The 20,883-nt window shown below is 41.0% G+C and overlaps 1 protein-coding gene across 2 annotated transcripts; it reads right to left on the bottom strand.

Annotated features, from left to right (window-relative positions):
* Positions 1-1,066: 1,066 nt before the first annotated feature.
* Positions 1,067-20,593, bottom strand: smarcc1a (SWI/SNF related BAF chromatin remodeling complex subunit C1a). Of its 2 annotated transcripts, none has more exons than XM_055211026.2 (28): positions 20,356-20,593; positions 19,364-19,483; positions 18,062-18,147; positions 17,885-17,966; positions 17,664-17,756; positions 17,512-17,581; positions 17,327-17,396; positions 17,096-17,171; positions 16,838-16,963; positions 16,524-16,615; positions 15,824-15,948; positions 15,484-15,543; positions 15,364-15,401; positions 15,025-15,143; positions 14,743-14,814; positions 11,190-11,303; positions 10,963-11,116; positions 10,464-10,574; positions 10,316-10,375; positions 9,972-10,230; positions 9,384-9,545; positions 7,615-7,670; positions 7,384-7,525; positions 4,791-4,951; positions 4,514-4,648; positions 2,786-3,041; positions 2,571-2,699; positions 1,067-2,482 (listed from the first exon to the last, which is right to left on the bottom strand). In XM_055211026.2, exons 1-28 carry the CDS (start codon positions 20,539-20,541, stop codon positions 2,379-2,381), a joined length of 3,258 nt encoding a protein of 1,085 aa, XP_055067001.1. In that variant the 5' UTR covers positions 20,542-20,593; the 3' UTR covers positions 1,067-2,378. The 2 variants fall into 2 exon arrangements, with proteins under 2 accessions (XP_055067001.1, XP_055067000.1); XM_055211025.2 differs by having other exon boundaries at positions 16,524-16,639; positions 20,356-20,592.
* Between the last annotated feature and the right edge of the window lie 290 nt (positions 20,594-20,883).

Genomic DNA, 20,883 nt, shown 5'->3' on the forward strand with positions numbered 1-20,883 from the left:
ACAATGATAGCTGTTTATATATTAATGCAAAAATCTCATATGTAGCTTGACAAAGATCTTAGAAGTAGATTTATTGGGGCAGTTTCCCAGACAGGGATTAGAATAGTCCTAGACTTAAACACTTTTAAGAGCTCTCCAAACTGAAAACAACTTGCACTTACATATCTTAAAATACATCAGTGCTTTGTTTTACTCAAAATGCACATAGTCAATGTTTTTAGTAAGGCATGTTTGTTAAAACTAGTTATATTTCCTAATTAAACTAAGGCCTAGTCCTGGATTAAGCTAATCCTGGTCCGGGAAACCGCCCCATTGACTCTAATGCAGAAAATCTTTTTATTCTGTTTACCAATAAATTTATTTTTAACATTCATTTTATATATATATATATATAAAATATTTAAAAAAATCTTCGCATTACATATCCAGGGAGATTATAAATTAAATAGGAATCCTCATTACATCTCACATTATTTTAATAATTTTGACAACAATAGACTAAAAAAAATTAACCTATGCAGGGTTATTTTAAGCCATTGGTGGTTTTAAATTTAAACATTTTGGGGGGTTACTTTAACCCAATAGCTGGGTGTGTCCCCTTTTGCCCCAACGCTGCTAACTCAGCATGGTTTTTAAAAACTATTTGTATATTAAGTAAAACTAGCGCGTGAAAATAGTACATTTGCTAAGGGTAACAAAGTGTATTTTAGTGCACTTTCAGCTGGGAGGTCATTTCTCACAATGTAAATTAATTAAAAAAAGCCAATTATTCAACCATCAATATTTGCATGGTGACATTATTCATTATAATTGATTTTCTCATCAAATAACGTGAATTACAAAAAGACAACAAAAAAAATTGCATATATGTTTTTGAAAAAATTTGTTACTAAAACACAAATTCTATGAAAAGGGATTAATTTTCATTTGGCTGCATACTGTATACATATACAAACTATACGCAGTCGTACAAAAACCCACTTTATTTGACAGTGTTCAGGTCTCAGTATCAATGTGCCGGGTAAAAATCAAGAGAACGCTACAAACATCCAAGAACAGAGATAACTGAGTCTACACAAACTTTATTTTCTTAAAAATACATTACCATAAAATAAAAAGCAATAAAAGATATATATTGGGGATGGGAGGGCAGGGAATCACCCCTATCTCCTGTGATATACAGCCTGGAATATTTTGGAAGAGGAAAATGTGTATCCGTGTATGTGTGTGTGCGGGCACGTGTAGTGTAGCGGGGTGGGCCGTGATGAAGAAGGGCTTGGTTCACCTGAGGAGGAAGAGGACGACAGCCTCCACACAGCAGTAATGCAGCAGTCACATGGGCACACACAAAAGAGAGATAACAGCCGTAGAAAGAAAAGGAAAGAGAAAAGAGGTAGTAAAGTGAGAGAGGTAGAGCGAGGCAGGGCAGCTATTCGGTTAGCACCTAAGGGAGGAGCACAAAGAGCCATCTACACCTAAAACAAGCGAAGTTCCTTCCTCCACCATTTCAGTGTGATACCATTTTCACCAACGAATGATGTTTGCCATATGGTGCGTTCTGCGTATGAAGCCAAAAAAAGGTTTGCGTGTGCGGGTACATCTCTAAAATCATTATTTCCTTTTTGGGAAATACAGTGCTCGGGACTGAGTGAGCGGTGTTAACAAGCCGAGGACCGTAAAGCAAGTCTGAGCGATGCAGTTAAACGCACACCGTGCACACATGGAAAGCGATTGGACCGGCGAGGTAGATTCATAGCAAGACGAGGGTGCAAATTTAAAAGGAAGCTCTAGAAAGCCGCTGGGAACCTGTTGAAATGAATACTGCACCATAAACGCGAGGCGGTGGCGAGATCTGGTTCTTTGCGCATCACAGGCCTGTGGGAAAGAATGACTGCCGAACGGCTCGTAACTACAGTGTGTTCTCAAAGAGGGAGCTAGACCACCAAATCACAGCAGGGCTGGTCTCAGATGGTTTAGCTTACATGAATTAGCACAATATACACATATTATTCCATCAGTCACATTACAAGGAGGAGCCAGACGGCAACAACATCCTCAAACACAGGAGCCTGTTAGCGTTAGCAGCAGAACGGTCTACGAGATCACAGAAAGAAACAGTATCCAATGCTAATACTAGCCAAGAAATCCAGAAACAACGGCACTCCTGGACTTTGCGCCCTGAGCGTGTGAGAACAACTAAGAGGCGAGTGCTTAGCTGGGGAAAAGGAAGCTTTAGAGATGACCCACCCATCAGCAAGGCAATCGACAGAGGGAGATAACAGCAGGTCTGTGTGTTGGTTTAATTTGGGATTTAAACAGTAAAATTTGAATGCTCGATTGAATGCGTGTGTGTACGTGTGTGAGGATGGGGAAATATTTTAATTTTCAGCAGCTCGAGAAGTGGGTGCAGATGCAGGAGGTCCCACTGGGACAGGAGGCATCCCTTCAGGCTGTGCAGGGTGAGGAGGTGGAGGACCTAGGTCTGTAAGGAGTGCAACAGAAAGTGGTGTCAATAAGCTATAAAAACTAACCAAAAAAAGTTTGGATAACAAAACTGAAAGCATACTCACACATGCCGTTGGGTGGTCCGGGGTGTCGAGGTCCCATCATGGGAGGCATGCCACCCTGTGGGGGGCCGATTGGAGGAGGTCCAGGCATCATCCGGCCTGGCATGGGCTGACCAGGTCCAACCATTGGTCCTGCATCAAGCAACAAGAGACATGTATTGACGTGAAAGGCACAAGACGCAAAACGAATATTCGCCAAGCTTTTCAGAAGTGCTGACCTGTCTGAGGGCCGTGATGGGGACCCATGGGGTGGTGCATGGGGGGATATCCGGGACCGGGGTGCCCAGGATGTCCTGGGTGCATGCCCGTAGGTGGGCCGTGTGGGGGAGGTCCGTGATGTCCTCCTGCGTTCTGCTGCGCTGCTGCGGCCGCCTGCTGTTCCATCTGCTGACGAGCCTTCATCTCGGCATACTTCAGCTGCTCCATGTGGAACGCCTGTCGCTCGGTCAGGAGCTGCTGTCTCTGGAGCTCCAGCTAAAGATGGAGAGATCAAACTTGAGTTTAAAAGTCAGATCTTGATGGAACGTGACATTAAATTATTTGATTGGACTGCATACAATGCTAGTGACTCTAGTCAACATCTGGATATTTACATTGGATGCTACAGTAATGAAAAAACTCAGGAAATGCATGGAGCATTAGCTAATTCTCTAGAAGCTTAAATTCAGAGAGACATTGAGTGAATGTGTGGACACTGGAAGAGAATAAAAATGCCACTGTGCTTGGCTATACAGAGACATGTCCTTCATGCACTATTTACAGTGGTTAAATTGGGTTACTATATTTGCTAAAGCATTCTGTGGAGCTCTTGGGTGTTTTGCGAAGAGCGCCCCTGGTGTGCAGAGACAAGACTGCAGGATACAAATAAAATTCAGATGCTATATTCGCACCAATGAATTTTATGGGTACGGTTTTCACTGACTCTGATTAAATGGCAATAAAAATCATCTTTTTCCCAGAATGCTCTTCATTGTCACTATTAAAACTGCATCACAATACAATGAGGGTGTAACTCACAACTAATTAGCAGCTTCTGCATCACTGCTTGACACAAAAAGAGACTTTATTGGCTGTATTATGTAAAGAAAAAGGTCTTATTTTAGGACCATTAAAGGAATAGTCTACTCATTTTCAATATTAAACTATGTTATTACCTTAACTAAGTAGAGTTGATACATCCCTCTATCATCTGTGTGCGTGCACGTAAGCGCTGGAGCGCGCTGCGACACTTCGATAGCATTTAGCTTAGCCCCATTCATTCAATGGTACCAATCAGAGATAAAGTTACAAGTGACCAAACACATAAACGTTATTCCTATTTAAGACGAGTAGTTATACAAGCAAGTTTGGTGGTACAAAATAAAACGTAGCGCTTTTCTAAGCGGATTTAAAAGAGGAACTATATTTTATGGCCTAATAGCACTTTTGGGAGTACTTTGACTCGCCTGAAAAGTCCGCTCCCCTTCCTGTCTCACTCTCATAATGGGAGAGGGAGGGTGTTACTGCGCCGAGTCGAAGTACTCCCAAAAGTGCTATTACGCCATAAAATATAGTTCCTCTTTTAAATCCGCTTAGAAAAGCACTACGTTTTATTTTGTACCACCAAACTTGCTCGTATAACTACTCGTCTTAAATAGGAAAAACGTTGATGTTTGGTCACTTCTAACTTTATCTCTGATTGGTACCATTGAATGAATGGGGCTAAGCTAAATGCTATCGAAGTGTCGCAGCGCGCTCCAGCACTTACGTGCACGCACACAGATGATAGAGGGATGTATCAACAATTCTTAGTTAAGGTAATAACATAGTTTAATATTGAAAATGAGTAGACTATTCCTTTAAGATTTCTTTTAACTGAAATTTGTGCCATATTCATGACAATCAAGTCTCTTAAAAAAAAAATTGATATTAGAGCAAATATGACTTGTTCAAAAAAGCTTTCTCACAGCTTCCTTCTCGCGGTCCATGATGGTCTCCAGCTCCTCAAAGTGTCTGAGTTTGATCTCCAGCTTCTTCATCTGAGTCTCTACCAGCAGAGCCACGAGAGACTTGATCTTCCTCTCCTCCACTGCAGCCAAGTGCTGAGACACAGACAGACGATAAATGAAATTAACTTAACTGTCATGATAAAAAAAAATTATAGACTGAAACCAGCAGCATAAAGCTCACAAATCAAAAAATTCCCTCCGGCAGTCCGAGCTGCTCTCGGATTAAATGCGGTACCTTTGCTTTGGTTGCAGCAGATGCCAGAGCGGCTGCCGCAGCGGTGGCGATGTTGCCCTCTCCGATATCCAGCTCCAGCTTCTTTCTTTCCTCCTGTTCCTGCTCGTCTTCTTCATCCTTTCCTTCCTCTGTGGTCTCCATGGCCTCCTCTTTGTCTTTTTCTAAAATGGCAGTCATTTAAAACGTCACCTTCCACACAATGCACAATGCAATTTTATTTAAGCCAGGCATTTTTATATTGAATATGTATTGTTCATGACATGTCAATGTGCCATTTTGTTTAGCAGGTCTTAAAGGGATGTTCATCTGTTTTCTAGACATGACAAACTAAGCAACAGACGAGCCTATTGGCACTTTTCCATTGCATAGTACCTCACGGTTTGGGTCGGGTCAGCTTACTTTTGGGGGCTTTTCCACTGGGTGCAGTACGTAGTACCTAGGGATGCACCGAAATTTCGGTCGCCGAAAATTTTGGCCGAAAATGGCATTATCGGTTTCGGGCCGAAATAAAAAATCCAGCCGAAAATATAAACCGAAAATGAATGTCAACCGCGCCCCTCCCATCTGTGCGCTAGCGCTTGGGTTTCACTCACGGTGATCAGTCGTCTCCCACCCCTCCCCTTCGTGCTCAATAGTGCTGCAACGACGCGTCGACGTCATCGATTATGTCGACTACGCGACGCGTCACGCTGTTTACATTAATCTCGCGTAATGGCGGCTTCTGCTCCTGGCAGTGTTATCCATGCACTTATTTGTTTGTGTGCGCCACAAAATCAACAATGGTCGCAACATTTACATTTTTATTTTCATTTAAAACGGCTTCATTTATTGTTGTGAGCGCTCGGTGGTGCCTCTCTTGTGCATGCTCTCTCTCTCTCTCTGTGCGTGAAGCCCCTAGACAGCGCCTCTCATACATGACACTGAGTGAAAGAATTATAAATTGGATGTGTTTTCCATGCGGATTCCTCTGTGTACTTGCATTTTCACGTAAACGTCAGATGTTACTGACAGAGAAGACGACTGATTCGAGTTTATCATGAAAGGTTAGCAGTGTTTTCCCCACACACACTGGTTCTCTATGTGCTTGTGCGCGAGCTCTCTCTCTCCTATGCCCGCGCACGCCTTCTGTAGTAACTCTGTGTAATGGCAATTTTGTAATTTGCGCTGAATTGTCTGCGATGTTGCGTTTATAAATCAAGATTTTAGTAACTTAGTAGTTAAAGTAACAGCTGGTTGGATTAAACACAAGGTTATTGGGTCATGTTTAGTCACTATTTTAATAGTCTTTGGGGTGGTTTCCTGGACAGAGATTAGCTTAAGCCAGAACTAGACCTTAGTTTAATTAGGAAATATAATTCGTTTAAACAAACATGCCTTACTAAAAACATTACTTGTGTGCATTTTGAGGACAAACTAAAGGCACTGATGTATTTAAAGATATGTCAGTACAAGATGTTTTCAGTTTGGACAGCTCTTATATTTATTTTAGTCTAGGACTAGTCTAATCCCTGTCTGGGAAAACGCCACTATATGTCTGACAACAGAACAGATAATATGTGAAGATAGCATTCAGTTGTGTTAAAATGCTAATTTCAGACCTTATTAATGTACAACTTTGTTCTTTTTTATAAATGTTTGCAATTCCTTTATTGTTTATTAGATTTTTCCCACCTTTTTGCTGATCCGAAAAATAATCTGATCTGTGCCTCAAAAACTGTAATGTGATCCGAACTGTGAGTTTTTTTATTCGTCACACACCCCTAGTAAAGTTAGTACACAGTGATAGCCATAAATGCAATTGTACTAATAATTGGCATAATAATTTATTTCTGTGTTTCGGTTTTTCAGCCTTGGTTTCCTTTTTTCGGTTTTCGGCCAAGAATTTTCATTTCGGTGCATCCCTAGTAGTACCCAATACTTTTTTAGTACCTCCTCGGTTGGGGTTCCAAGTGACCCGAGCTGATACCAAAACATGATGCGAAAACACTGAAGATCACTGATTGGTCTGAGAGAATCGTCACTAGCAGTGTCATCGCTATAATGTAAAAGATTAGCTTTACCTTCATGGTAGATTGCGCTGTCTCGAGTAAACCTGTTGTCATCTGTGCTATGCTGTAAGTTTCCAAATTCCCTTTTAGCGATGAACAATATCTACAGATTGAGAATCAGGAACACCATAACAGTTTTTTCCCAGACTTGCAGTTTGTGGCGGAACATTCGCGATGCGCACGTCTGCATATATGCTTAAATGCAACTTAAATGAGGCTCAGCGGAGAGCGTCGACTGACGCTATGGGTGTTTGTACAGAAACTGTCATGTGAAACAGGTAGTGATAAACGCGATGTGCAAACATCTATTTGTGGTGGTCAATTTTAATTTTGTGGCGGACTGAGAAATAAATGTCACAGCAGTAGGGAGCGCAAATATCTCGACACGCCTATAATCCCTCCCACTCCAAAGTGTTACTAAACTCGACAGAAAAGCTAACCAAGCCAAAGTGAGGTGAGCTGACCCAAACCAAACCGTGGGGTACTATGCAATGGAAAAGCACCATATGTGAATCCAGAACAAATTTGGCTTTCATTATCTGTACCTGCTGTCTTGGTTTCTCCCCCATCACTCTCTTCCTCATCCTGTGGTTCAGTCTTTTCTGTTGTTTCTTTCTTTTCATTTTCTCCCTCTGCCGGCTTCTCTTCAGACTCGCTAGGTTTCTCGACTTCATCTTTCGACTCCGCCTGAATCAGAAATCAAACATTTAGGGGACTGTATAACAAGAATCACAGTATCCTAGAATTTGCCTGCTAGGGGCAAGTCCAAAGCTGACCTTTTCGGGCTGCTGGGAGTCCGAGTCCGTTTCAGTCTTCTCAGTCTCTGTTGTCTCTGTTAAGACAATAAAATCATTATTAAAATTAATTTCAAATGGCACCACACATATGAAATCAGGAAAGTGTAAAATAAGTTCAGCAACAATGCGAGTAAAGCCTTAAGAATAAAAATGCTAATTTCCAGAATTAAAACATTTTAATTCATTTTCAAAAACACCTGATTGACAGGGAATAAAATCAGATTTCGACCCTGTAAAGTTAATAGTGCTATGGTGAGCTACGGGCATACAGGGGTCAACTATCAGTGAGCGATCATAGCTACGCATGAGTACACACTGTGCCAGGCCTATGTCGACCAAATACGCTGAACTATAAAGCACCTGACAGTGCACACAACAAAGGAAAACCACCAGCCATTAGATAAGAAACCACAGCATGACATAGTGGGACCGTGACGACCTTACGAACAAACTGAGCATTATGACTGAATCTGGAAAATAGACGCATATGGAAAAAGAAATAGCAGCTTAAGTGTGCCGTTTTGTGAGCTTTTAGTGATAAGGTGCGTGTGTGTAGCAAAGCCAATGCTGGCACACAGTGTCACACTAGGTCAAACTTAACTGACCCAGTTTCACCCCCTCCCAAGTCTGCGCCTCATCTGCCAGCGCTGCATTGAGCCACGGGCAACCATTGCAATCAGATGCACAAATATAACACACAATATGTTTCGTACATAAACTATCCAGGTGTGTGCATGGGATAAAGCTTTCCACCAGCACATATCCTTAATTTGTCCCAATCCTATATATCTCCATTACGACAAACCCATTCACATCTGATCAGGAGGGTCAACGAGTTCTTCACAAACCCTGTTGTATCTGATGGTGCACAAATGTACCGATTTGATGCCACCTGGTGGCAGTGGATAAAATGACAATGCAGACACTTTAACTTCAGGATTCTTCAATCCTGCTTGTATTGAACAATATGATGATATTCCCACACCTTAGTTAACTTCAAATTCAAGGACCTTTCAAGGACTTTCCAGGTCCAATACCCTCAAATTCAAGGACTAAACGTGGGGACACATTTCAAGTGACAGCAAGGTTACATCGTGTTACTTTTTAAGATACATTGATACAGTTCCTTTTGGAGGGAACTCACGCTGCATCACTGCGGTGACACTTTGGGGACGCCTCCAGGGGTAAGCGCGTCTGAATGTGTATATCAAATTCAACCAATGGTGAGGCTTAACGACAAAGACAGGGTGACGCGGGAGCCAGGAAGTATATCGCTATCTGAAATATTGTCAAAGACGGCGTTACAGGGAAGCAGGAAGTATGGCAAGGGAGACACAGCGTCTCATTCCCTTATCAGGAAACAACAGTTACATAAGTAACCCGAGATGTTTTTCATGTGTCAAACACAACTATTCAAAAAAGCATTTTGGTATGAATCAACATTCGCATACAGAAAATATAAGCATTTAAAGCGAACAGTTTAGCACGTGTGCTTAAAAAGTCTAGAATGTTTATGATATTATCCTACACTACACAGGGAATAATATGGATTTCTTTTTTTAAGAAAACTTCTTGCATAAAATAAATTTAAGCACTTTCAATGACCTGTATGTATGCATGTATATTTTCAAAAAACTTCCCAGAGCCTTGCAATTTTTCCCCCAGATTCACAAACTTTTAAGGATTTCAAGGACCCGTAGGAACCCTGTAAAACGTATACCCAGATTTTAATATTGTAAAGTAGTAACCTGTCTTTTCTGGCTCATCAGGGGCGGTGCCAGCAATACCACTGCTCTCAAGACCAAACGAGGGGTCCACTTTCCCCGTGCTGCGTGCTGCCTCCTGGACCTTCTTCACGTGAGCCTCAACCAGCTCCATTGGCACCTCCTCACGTACACGTGAGAACTCCTCTGCAAACACAATAGCCAAGATTAACATTAAAACACATTTAGAAAAGCGACATACAGTGATTTACAAGGTATACACTGCAATACCTGAGATCAAACCTGTGACCTTTTGCACAGATAACACAATGCACTACCCTTCGCATTCAGATTAAAGGGACACAAGGCAGCATTTTTATTTTAATAAATCATCTTCGTAAGTCGGTATATGGTTAAATGACTCATTACATGACGAATGAAGACTCTCTCGCCCGCCCCTACCATCTGTAGGAAGAATACCCCACTTGCAAGTTCGCTGTATCCGACCCGGTGTCCTTCAGTCTCGTATAGTCTCAGATATAGAACGCATTTACTCCCAGACACTAGGGGGAGCTAGTAGAGAAATAATACTCAGGCTTGCCTTGTGTGCCTTTAAGTGTGAGACACACATACCTAGAGCTGCTTTGGCAGCAGCTGCTGCCACACGCGGGTCCACCACAGAGGCGAGGAATGCAACGGTGCTCATAACAGGATTTCCCGATTGGCTGAAAGGAATTGGTTGGTAGGCCAGAGGGCCTAGTGATGCCTCCGAACTCTCCAGGTATGGATCTTCTATTGGCAGCCGCAGGAAGTGCAAGATGCATTCGTCCTGCGTGCGGCTGCCCACGTGCTCCGAAACCTTATTCCAGTCATCTTTGTACATCTCCAGAGCCTAGAAATGCAAAGAGAGGTTTAATATTAGAAAATTGTACAAAAAGAAAGATAAAAAGATGGTGGTGCCACAAATTTGATCTTACCTCCAGTAAAAGCAAAGTTTCTTGCTCAGTCCACTCTCTGCCACCAGCAGCTCCCTTAACCTGTAAATCAAACATAGCAAACGATCACATGTTGAGTTATGAAATAAAGTAAAAGTCACAGCAGCTACCATCAACAGGAGGTACTTGCCTTGGGATTTTTCTTTGAGTATATATCTGCACGAAGACCAAAATTCTGCAGGTCGATTGGCTTCTCTTTGCCCTTTTCTGGGAAATTCATCATCTGCTGGGCAGGAGGAACCTGCAGAAAACAACACAGACTTTATGATATTGCACCATGGCGCTAGGAACATCAAGTTGATAGGTCTGAATTTCAGTGAAGGCACTCTCACGTTGTTACAAACCTGTATAAATTTCTTTGTTCGGATGAACACAAAAGAAGATATTTTGAGGAATGTTTGTAACTAAATCGTTTTTGAGCACCATTTACTTCCATAGTAGGAAAAGAGTACTATGTATTGACCTCACGAACGGTTTAATCATTTCTCAAAATATCATCAGAAAGGTTTACAGTTTAGTACCAACGTGAGAGTGAGTAAATGATGACATCATTTTCATTTTTGGGTGAACTATCCCTTTAAATCAACTAACAGGACCATAAGATGCGTTGGATAGTCATTCAGCCTCACCTGCGGGGGGCGGTGGTGCAGCGGTACCAAACCAGAGGGAGTATCAGCTAGCACAGTGAAATGTGGGGTTGGTGGTGGCCCCATAGGGAGGGGTCTACTCTCTGCATCAACCTGGTAGTTCACCAATCCCCACTGCTCCAGGAAGGCATGAGCCCTGGGAGAAACAGACCGGTAAATACGACAAACCTAAATAACCAGCACAACAGACCACGATTGTGAATTCTTACCTCATGACTGCGCAAACATCTCCAGTGAGGTTCCTCCTGCAGGAGGTGGAGGTCAGGTACTCCTGAGGATTCAGCCGGTAGGTGTCAATCATGAAGTTACGATAGGCAAGATATCTAATGAAAATGTGAAAAATAAGGAAATAACAGTCAGGGCGGTTATAAAGATTCTTAAAGGGGTGGATCAAAGGCATTTCATGTATTCTGAACTATTAACACAGTTATAGAGTTGTGTCCTCATGCTAAACGTAGGCAAAGTGTCAAAAAAGCAGTTGGGCGTGTTACAGAGTATTTCTGTGCCGAATGCACTTCGCCAGGGTTCATACAAGTTTCTGAAAGGTTTATTTCGATTACAGGTCCAGCTGACGTTTCAGGGGTTTCTATACGCATCACTTCCCCAGAAAACTCCGCCCACCTGTCAATCAGCGGGAGACACTAGAACTTGCAAACATCAAATCAAGCGACACAGCTTTGTTTAATTTCAAAACACAACAATGGCACGGAAGAAGAAATGTGTTTTTGGATGTAAGGAGAAGAAAGACAGCCTTATGGAAACAATGGATATAGTTTATAATCCGGGGTAGCAGCTGAGTTTTGCGTGTGGGTTTGATGCGGTGGATTTTCCCAACCGGGTCATGAGTTGCATGCGGTAAGACTTCTGTCTTATGTTGGAAATAGGTGCGTGAATATTTTATAAATGACACTAACATGTAGTGAATCATAAGTTAAACAGTGTTGTATAGTGTTGCATGACTTGTACTCGCTCTTCCCGCGGTAGTAACTCCTCCTTCATTTTTTCGTACGTTATCGGAAAGATTCGGTAAAGCTAATCTTTCTCTTAGAAATCTGATTAATCTAAAGACTCTTCGGGGATATAAAGGATGTAATACTACTCTATAGGTACTCCAGATTGAGATCAGAAATGCAAAAACAGCGTGTGTTATGTGAGCTTTAAGTATAAAACAGCAACTGATTTATCATAGGCTCTTTAATGTGGTACTCATATCGTCGCTGTCCGATGAAACTCACGTATGTTCATTTTGCCGATTTTGAGATTTTTTGACAGATTGAATGTCCAGGTTCATTTCCATATACAGTATGCGTCACATACCTAAATGGCCAATGAAAACTTGTGAAATCATGTCATTTGATTTTCACGTACCCGTTTGGTGTCAAAGCTGTCAATCACGCCGCATATCTTCCGCCTGTGAAGCATCTCGCCGGTCTCATAAAGTTTCATCGAACCACAGCACTGGATATAGCCGAATAAAAATGACAATGACTTTCCTTCGAGGTAAACGTTTCCCCCGGACGCCAGACTAACATCTAGGAGTTACTTAATTACGGTAGGACTGTGCAAACAAAGTATCTGTCTAGCATTGGTGATATTTACGCTGGGGATGTCCCCACCACTTTTTGAAAGCATTTGGTTAAAATGTTCTGAAAAATCAAGCGATGCTTAAGACTGGTTTTGTGGTCCAGGGTCACATATGTTGCGTTGTATCCTTATGGTGTGTTTTCTTGTACATATGTAATGAAATTAATTGTAATCATTTATTAAACGCGCTGCTGTTTTCTATGGTATGGTGCTTTGGCATTGTTCGGTTGAGCTGTTGTTGCAGGGACTGTTACATGTGTGATGTGTGCATTCGACATTGTTGAGGGTTTATACATTTATGCTGAGTATTTTCTTGTTGTTGACTGGCCTACGCTATGCCCATTTTTGATGCGCGTTATTCAATATTTTTCCCGTCCTGCAGTAATGTTTTATAAGATCTTTTGTCCCCACCACTTTTCAACACAAACTGACGCCCATGTTGTGTAGCATTACCATGTCAGTGTATTGATTCATTGTCCCTTAATGGTTTGCAAGAGACATTTAATACACTTATAATTAATATTAAATAAAGTAAGCGTATTTAACTAAGACGTAGGCTATTTAATAAACTGAGCGTATTCATCTGTCAATACGAAACGCGACTTGGCCATTCTAATTAATGATCGGAAGAACGCGTATCGATCAAAGTTACTGTAAAATATGCACGCATGTCCATTTAAACTCAATTTTGGTCAAATGTGGATTATATCATGACACTGGCAAGAATATGGTTACATGTAAATATGCCGTACCAAGTATGACAACGCTACATTCAACTGCTTTTGATTTACGATGTTTTTTTCACTTTCTGAAAAGTTACCGTTTTGGACATACGTGAGTTTCATCAGGCAGCGACGATATAAAGTCACACTTATGTTTTGAGGAGAGTTTAAAGAAGCAGTGAATTAAGGAATACATTTTAACTTGAGCGTTTCTTTCTCATTGTACTTGAACGAACAACCTGTACGCTTTAGGACGTTTTCAGTTCTTGTTACTGAAATACGAACTGTTATTGACACCAAACTCAGAAAACGCCAGGTTCTGTAAGGTACCTAGTTATGACATAGTAGTTGATTTTTTTTAAACACTGCCTTGACATAAAGTTTACTAGTAGACGGGGCAACCGAAGTCTGCAAAAAACAAATGGCGTCTAAACAACAAACATGTCGTTGAAGACTGTAAAAAATTGTCACTGCATAACCTTCCCTTGAAATCTAATATTAGGGAATGCATGTTTGAGGTTCATTTTTAAAGAAGTTCCAGCTCACGTGGGTAAAACATTGAGCGAACAAGCCACAGGTCAATGCTGGACTCTGTGTAGTAAATGCGGCTCCATCTGAAAGCAGCTGATGGTGATTTACTACTAATCAAGGAACCGGCTTTACTGATGAAACGCGCATGAGAATTGCAGGCGGTTTTTTGCACAGCCCTATTTGATATGTCCTGGTTGTGTGTAACATCCGTGTCTAACCACAAAGATAAGGACTAACCACGCTGCCACACACTATGGCATCCTTGGTATTACGGTGTGGTCAAGACAGCTGCGGTTTGAAAACACAGTCAATCGATTTAGATTCTAATGTGAGCTTACCATGGTGTTAACGCTAATTTTTAGGTCCATGCGCATTGTTATTTATGTGTATCATGTCTTAGAACATAAGTGATTAGAACATCTTACGACTTGAACGTATACTGCTTAATACCTCCTTTTTTCCACATTGGAAGCCTTCAGAACAAATTCCCCACATGTAATGACGGAGAAGCTGAGCTAGTTTCTTTCTTTCCTTTTAAACGCCATACCAACTTCTAAGGCTATATTCATGGCGGGAATAAAGTGTTATTTAAAAAAAGTGAGACTAGAAAAATGTTTACATTTAATTTCCTCTAAAAATCTTAGAACTATGTTTGGATTCACTTGATTAAAACCCTTTTCAAAAGTATCTACAGAATAAAAAGGTTTAGTTTGCAACAAAAAAAAAAAAAAAAAAAACACTTACCAATCATAGCAGTGCACATTAACTCCAAAAACTAGGGTATAAAAATAGCCTATAAAATATTGCTTTTAATGTTTTTGAATGTAAAAACCAAGCGAACGTAATAAGTAGACCTCAGTCAACAGTATAAAACAATAAAAACACCCGATTGACTGCACCTTTAGATCAAAAAGCATTAACTTACATCTCTGGAGTCTTAGATTTGTTTTTGCCGTTGAAGAATTCTGGCAGGGCACGTCTTTCAATTTCATGTATACTGCAAGAGAATTTCAATAACTGCTTTAAAACATAGTCTTTACTAGTAAATTAACAACCAAAATAGATTTAAAATAAACATATTTAACTTCTGTAATGGGACTTATTTCCAAGTGGAAAAGGATATGAAATGAGAAATAATTTAGGAAGGAACCTAATTTTGTCAGAGTTTAACTGGATTGTTAGCTATGCTATTATTGGTGAATTTTACCTGTTGTAGTCAAACCAGGCGGCATAGCTGGGGATAACAATGTGATGGGTTTGCTCAGTCACGTTGTCCTCAGAGTCAATCAGACGATTGATCTCCATTTTGCCTTGTTCGTCATCCTCCTGTCACATATAAATTGAACATTACTTTAGTCTTCACTCACTAGCAATGGTACTAAAATACATTTATATTTGCTTAGAGTATTTTACAAATAAGGTATTGATTAAAGGCACAGGCTGTTTTTTCTCTTTTCTTTTAAACACCATGCCAGCTGTTATGGCTATGTTAATGTCGAGAAATAGACGTAATTATATAAAATAAAACTAAAATAAGAAACTATACCTTGCCACCAGATGCTACCGAATCATCTTCCTGGTCATCTAAGACAAAAAGCAAATTTATTCATTCACAGTGCCTTAAGCAATACATGTTATCTTTATGTCAGCAATAAACAGTAAATACCCAAATCAGTGACTGTTCCCCCTTTCACTGGTGTATTCTCATTGTCTTTTTTCTGATTGACTGCAGGCAGAAAGACAAAAACGGTGATGTTAGAAACAATTTAATAACATTTTAAACTTTTTAGTGTCAAGTAGAACAAAGTTCCAGTGCCAGTAAGTTACCAGTGCCCTTAAAAGTCAAGCAGTTTCCGTTTTCTTTTTTTTGCTCACCAAACCAATGATCATAGATAAATGAGTAAAAATAAGCAAATAAATATTGAAACACCTCAACACTATCATGTATCAGCAATCTCACTAGGGACAATAAAGCCCAACACTAATCCCTAATAATAAAGACTGACCATTTTTTGGCAATGCAACCTCCTCCATTCCTGGCACAGGGGAGGGATCTTCCAGGTCCTTCGTGAGGTCTTCATCTTGCTCGTCATCATTTTGATGTCCACGACGCCTCCACTGTCCAGGATTACTAATACAAAAATAATAGTTAGCATGTAAAACTAGTGAGGGCATACTTGGCCCTAAAACTTGAATATTTTCCGATTAATTGACCAATCGGATAAAAACATAAATATTTACTAAATTAGGGTTTTCACATGTAGAAGTGTACTTTAAAAGTGCTAAAGCCACACACTACTACAGAGTTTTACTAATTTCCTGTCAGGGTTGCCAGATCCATGTAACAAAACCAGCCCAATGGCCATTTAAAATTAGTCCAAAGGCATCAAATACCAACAACTAATAAACCAAATCCTTCCAATCTCTAACCCACAGAAAAACATCAATCTGCAAAAACAGTTTAAAGGTTGCCAGAGGATCTGGCAACGCTGCCTTGCTGTAAACGAAGATGGTCGCACAGTGAGAAGCGCCTGATAAACGTGCAGCTCGCGTTTTTTGAAGAAACCGTGAATGACTGAGTAGGCAGCTTGCGCTGTATGAAGCAGACGCGTGTTCGCCGGTGGTACGGACCAAAGTGTTGCATAATGCAAAAAAGCTGTGTTTTAACAGATACAGCAATACATTGGTCTTAATGAGCAAACTTACCCTTTCTTGCCCTTCTTGCGAGACTCCGCAGGGGTGCTGGGTGGGGACGGAGAGCGTCTTCTCTTTTTGCCACCAACCAGAGACTTGCGGTCCTTACGATCGGGTGTACGGGAAGACTGATCAGAACCATGGAGGGGTGAAGGATGAGAGAAAGAGCGAGAGAATGAGAGAATGGAACGATCTTACACACAAGGGGGAGGGGAGTGCTGAGGGAATATGCGGGAGGGTGAGGCACGTGAGGGTGAGGTAGCAAGGAAAAGCTTGAGAGGATGACTGACAGACAATGACACTTCAATGACAATGACGAGACCTACCACTTCTTCCCCTGGGAAGATCCGCTGCCGGAAACTCAAGGACTTCTTGTTCTCATCCACTTCATAATCTTCCTCGTTCATCCACTCGTTGAAGGCATCTGTGTCCATGACCCACTTAGCATGCACCTAAGGGCATCACACAGAATGTACAGAGCAAATTATGGGATATTTAATCGCTTACAATACAAATAACAATAGTCACATTGTATGGTGTCTTTGAACACAACAATGCAATTTTTACTGAAACAAGCTTCTCACCCGCCATGGTTTCTCAGAGCTCGGTGGATCCTCAACATCTGCATCAACATCACTTGTTGATACCCATGTGTCATAGCTGCAAGGATTATGTGCAGAATTTAAATACAAAATGCAGCACTTCATAAACAGTTGGTCTGCACAGTTATACAATTTAAAAATAAAGAAAATAAATTTTTCGGAGCACAATTCCTTTCAAATCATTCATTACTACTAACGTGTATTACTACTAACCTGTCAGGGTAATAACCCCAGTGAACCAACACCTGCTTGTCTTTGCGCATAACAGGACGCAGCCACTCCTCTTAAAGGCAGAGCCGAAATGTACATGGTTAGGTGGTACATGAAACACCAAATATCAGATCAAATCAAAATAAAGAAGACAGTCGTTGATATTCATATTAAGGAACTTTCCCAACCTTCTTCCTGCTGAGCCGGGGACGGGTAGATAATATGGGTGGCCTTTGACTTATCTTCAGTGATTGTTCCCTAAGGATGGGAATGAAACAAGACATTCAAAACCCGGATTAATCGACTGTAACTCACACAAACCTGACTGAAATTCTTTTACCTGATGCCTCTTGATGATGTCTTTAAGCTTAGTGGCTTGTTTTTGCTCCACATCGGACACGATGAACACAATAGGTCGAGTCAAACTGTTGTTCTGAACAAGACAATGAGATATGTATAGTGGTAGTATAAATGGTCTCTATTCAATACTTTAAGCTCAGTTTACACATTTCAGTCTATAATAAGCAAGATACTTGTGGAGTCCAAAAGAAGGATCTCTACCTGAACAAGAGTCTTCTCAATGGTCATAAACATCTCCACATTTCTGTCCATTCTGGATGGGTTCTGTAGATCAAACCTCCTCCTGAAAGAACACAAAGGAATTTATATTACAGATAACATTTAGGATTATTTTCCCATCCCATTTTTCACCATCTATCCTCCTAAGATCCAACTCACCAGCCCTGCTCACTCTTGAACTTGTATGCAGACCCAAGAATGTGACAAAGAGCTCCACCAGGTTTGAAATCCAGAAAGCTCTTAGCCTAGAATGGCAATGAACAAAAAAGGCACCTTTAATACGGAATAGTGCCATTGTGCATTGTCTGTAATAGCATAACACACATGAAGTGCTCAATTTGCACAAAGGCCCTGTCCCAAATGGCGCACTTCATGTGGACTTTGGTCTTGTGGCCTTAAATTGCGCGTGCTCGCTAGTCTACGAGTCCGTAGGTTGTCCCATTTGTCTTTTTTACACTTTGAAGTCCGCTCATCAGCACCCCTTTGCCCCTTGATGTGGTCTCCGGCGAAGCCCGCACTGCAGCAGGTTTTGCGCACTTTACCAACCCAGAAGTCCTTGCGAAAGAGCAATCAGACCAATCTGACGACGGAAGGGAGGAGTTCACACTTACAGGCAACTCCTCCTCCCAGACTCGGCGTGACACTTGAGTCTGTCCCAAAATACGATTCCGGTGCACCCACGTGGACTCGCATCAAGGGTCTATGATGTCATCAAAGTGTGGACTCTGAGGAGGACCACAAGTCCGGAGTGTGCCATTTGGGACAGGGCCCAAATAGCCACACTCGCGTTCTCTGCCACTCGACAGCGCGTGCATGCGACATGAAGTAAGTGTGCAAGACTGTCTTATGTCTTAAAATTGGCAAAGTGCAGTGCCCTTAACCCACGAATTCGAAGTGTTAATTAAGGCCAAGCATATCCCACCGTGTTCTTGATATAAATTGTGAGACTTTTACCCAAACCTCGCGAGATGTCACCGAAACTTTTATTTGGATGTTAATAAATGGATATTACAGATTTTGGTAACAAAATGGAAAGTGTTGCACACTGCATTGGTGCAAACATTGTTATCTATTTTGTAAAACATTTGTTACTGCTTTTATCACATCATTAGAAACAAAATTAATTGTGACGCTCATTCAGAGACTACTGAATAAACAATTAACTTTAATAAAGCTGCATGCACAGGTGCTTTTTTTACAGTGTTTATGTGTTCATTTTAAAAAAAACTTTAAAAATATATTTTAAGTAGCCTAAATAAAAAATCTAATACTTTTTCGTGCAAACTGCTGCCACTAACTCGACTGACATTTTTACACTTCCTAAATAATTCTACATGCACGCATGGGATCTTCACGCACACTAGAACAGAATACTTGAGCAAAATACAGAAAATACACCATGCAAGTAGTCAAGTGCAAAGACCGCAGGTGTGGGAATTTGGACGCAGCCATTGACTTAGCTGGTAGCTTGGTAAGGGCAGGATTGCTGACTCTACGCCCAAATGCATCCTCTTGAAACTGCAGCAACTGTACCACCAACGCAGCCAAAGATTTGCACGTAGGAGAGTCGGTTTGGACATACTGTAAAATAAAACAGAGTCAGACACAAATCAATAGCATCACATATTTTTTATATGCCAATACTACATCTATAGCAGTCATTACAATCAGATCAAAAAATGATAGAAGTGATGCATGAGCCTCAAACAAAAACTGCCAAGAGATCAAATCACCCAACAAATATTATTAGAAAGCAAAATCTGCCTTGTGCAACCATTATCCACAACTAGCACGCAAACGTTGATTTAACCACGTGTGAATGTTTTGTTTTTTTGTTGGGCAGAGAACTACAGCATCAACAATAATACAACTATGGTTTGGGGTAAATACCACTATTTTCCACGTGCAAACTGTCAGAAATATGTAAATATAGTATATTACTTAGGTAATCAGTCAGTATCTAACATATATAATTGTGTAAGTACCATAGTATTATGATTTGAGAGTATTGTGCGCTGTGCTGCGGAAAAACTGTGAATTTTGCAAGGAACACGTCAGGATTCAGCTTACCTAGTCTTATGACTGCTAGCTTGTAGACTAGTCATTTTATTTAAATAGTGAAAACCCTTACAAAACAGACAACACACTAGATTTTGAGTTAACGTTAGCCCACATCATGGCAGCTCGCGCATCTCAATCATTACTAATGTTAGCACGCTAGCTAACTGAACAGCCCAAAACATTGCCACTCCGATCAACCTAACAACCAAACTTTTCCGTAATGAGGCCAGTTTTGGGCCTACACATTAACTTTACAACCAATTTGGTTAAACACTATCGAAAAATCGACTCCTAAGATGAGTAAACTGTAAACAAGCGCGCGTAACGTTCCTTGTAGCCATTGTGTGATGCGCGCGCTCCCCCATTCAACCGACGCCGCACGAGCTGCAGACCTTTTTATAATGTTTCCCGATCCACAGCCGAACCGTCTCCAGTTGAGACACCGTTTCTGAACTCTCCCAATATTTAGAAGACGGTCCTCCGTCTTTCTTCCGTCCGATCGAAGATCCGGCGCCTGCTTGGCCGGCTGATGGTCCTCCGGATCCCGTTCCGCCCGCTGCAGTCGCCGCTGTCGCCATTGTTTCTTTATTAGCGAGACAGGCTAGACTGAGGAAAATGTTTTAAAACAACACTGCGCCTGCGCAACGGTCGACACTGGAGTCGTTGGCTGGAGGAAATCTCGCGATATGGCAAAGTGTTTAGGAACGAGACAAAACGGATGCACGGTATTTCTCTTTTTCAAAATACATAAAGGTATGTACAACTTCAACAGATTACGTCATATCAATAATATTAATATTATATATAATATTAAAATAATTTTGTAAATAATTAATAAATTAAAATATTAACATTTTAATAATTAATTAAAATAATTTTATTCAAAATTGCAAAACGTATAGTTTTAAAAGTCATATTTA

This window comes from Misgurnus anguillicaudatus, chromosome 10 (genome assembly GCF_027580225.2).
Source record: "Misgurnus anguillicaudatus chromosome 10, ASM2758022v2, whole genome shotgun sequence".
NCBI classification, from domain to species: Eukaryota; Metazoa; Chordata; class Actinopteri; order Cypriniformes; family Cobitidae; genus Misgurnus; species Misgurnus anguillicaudatus.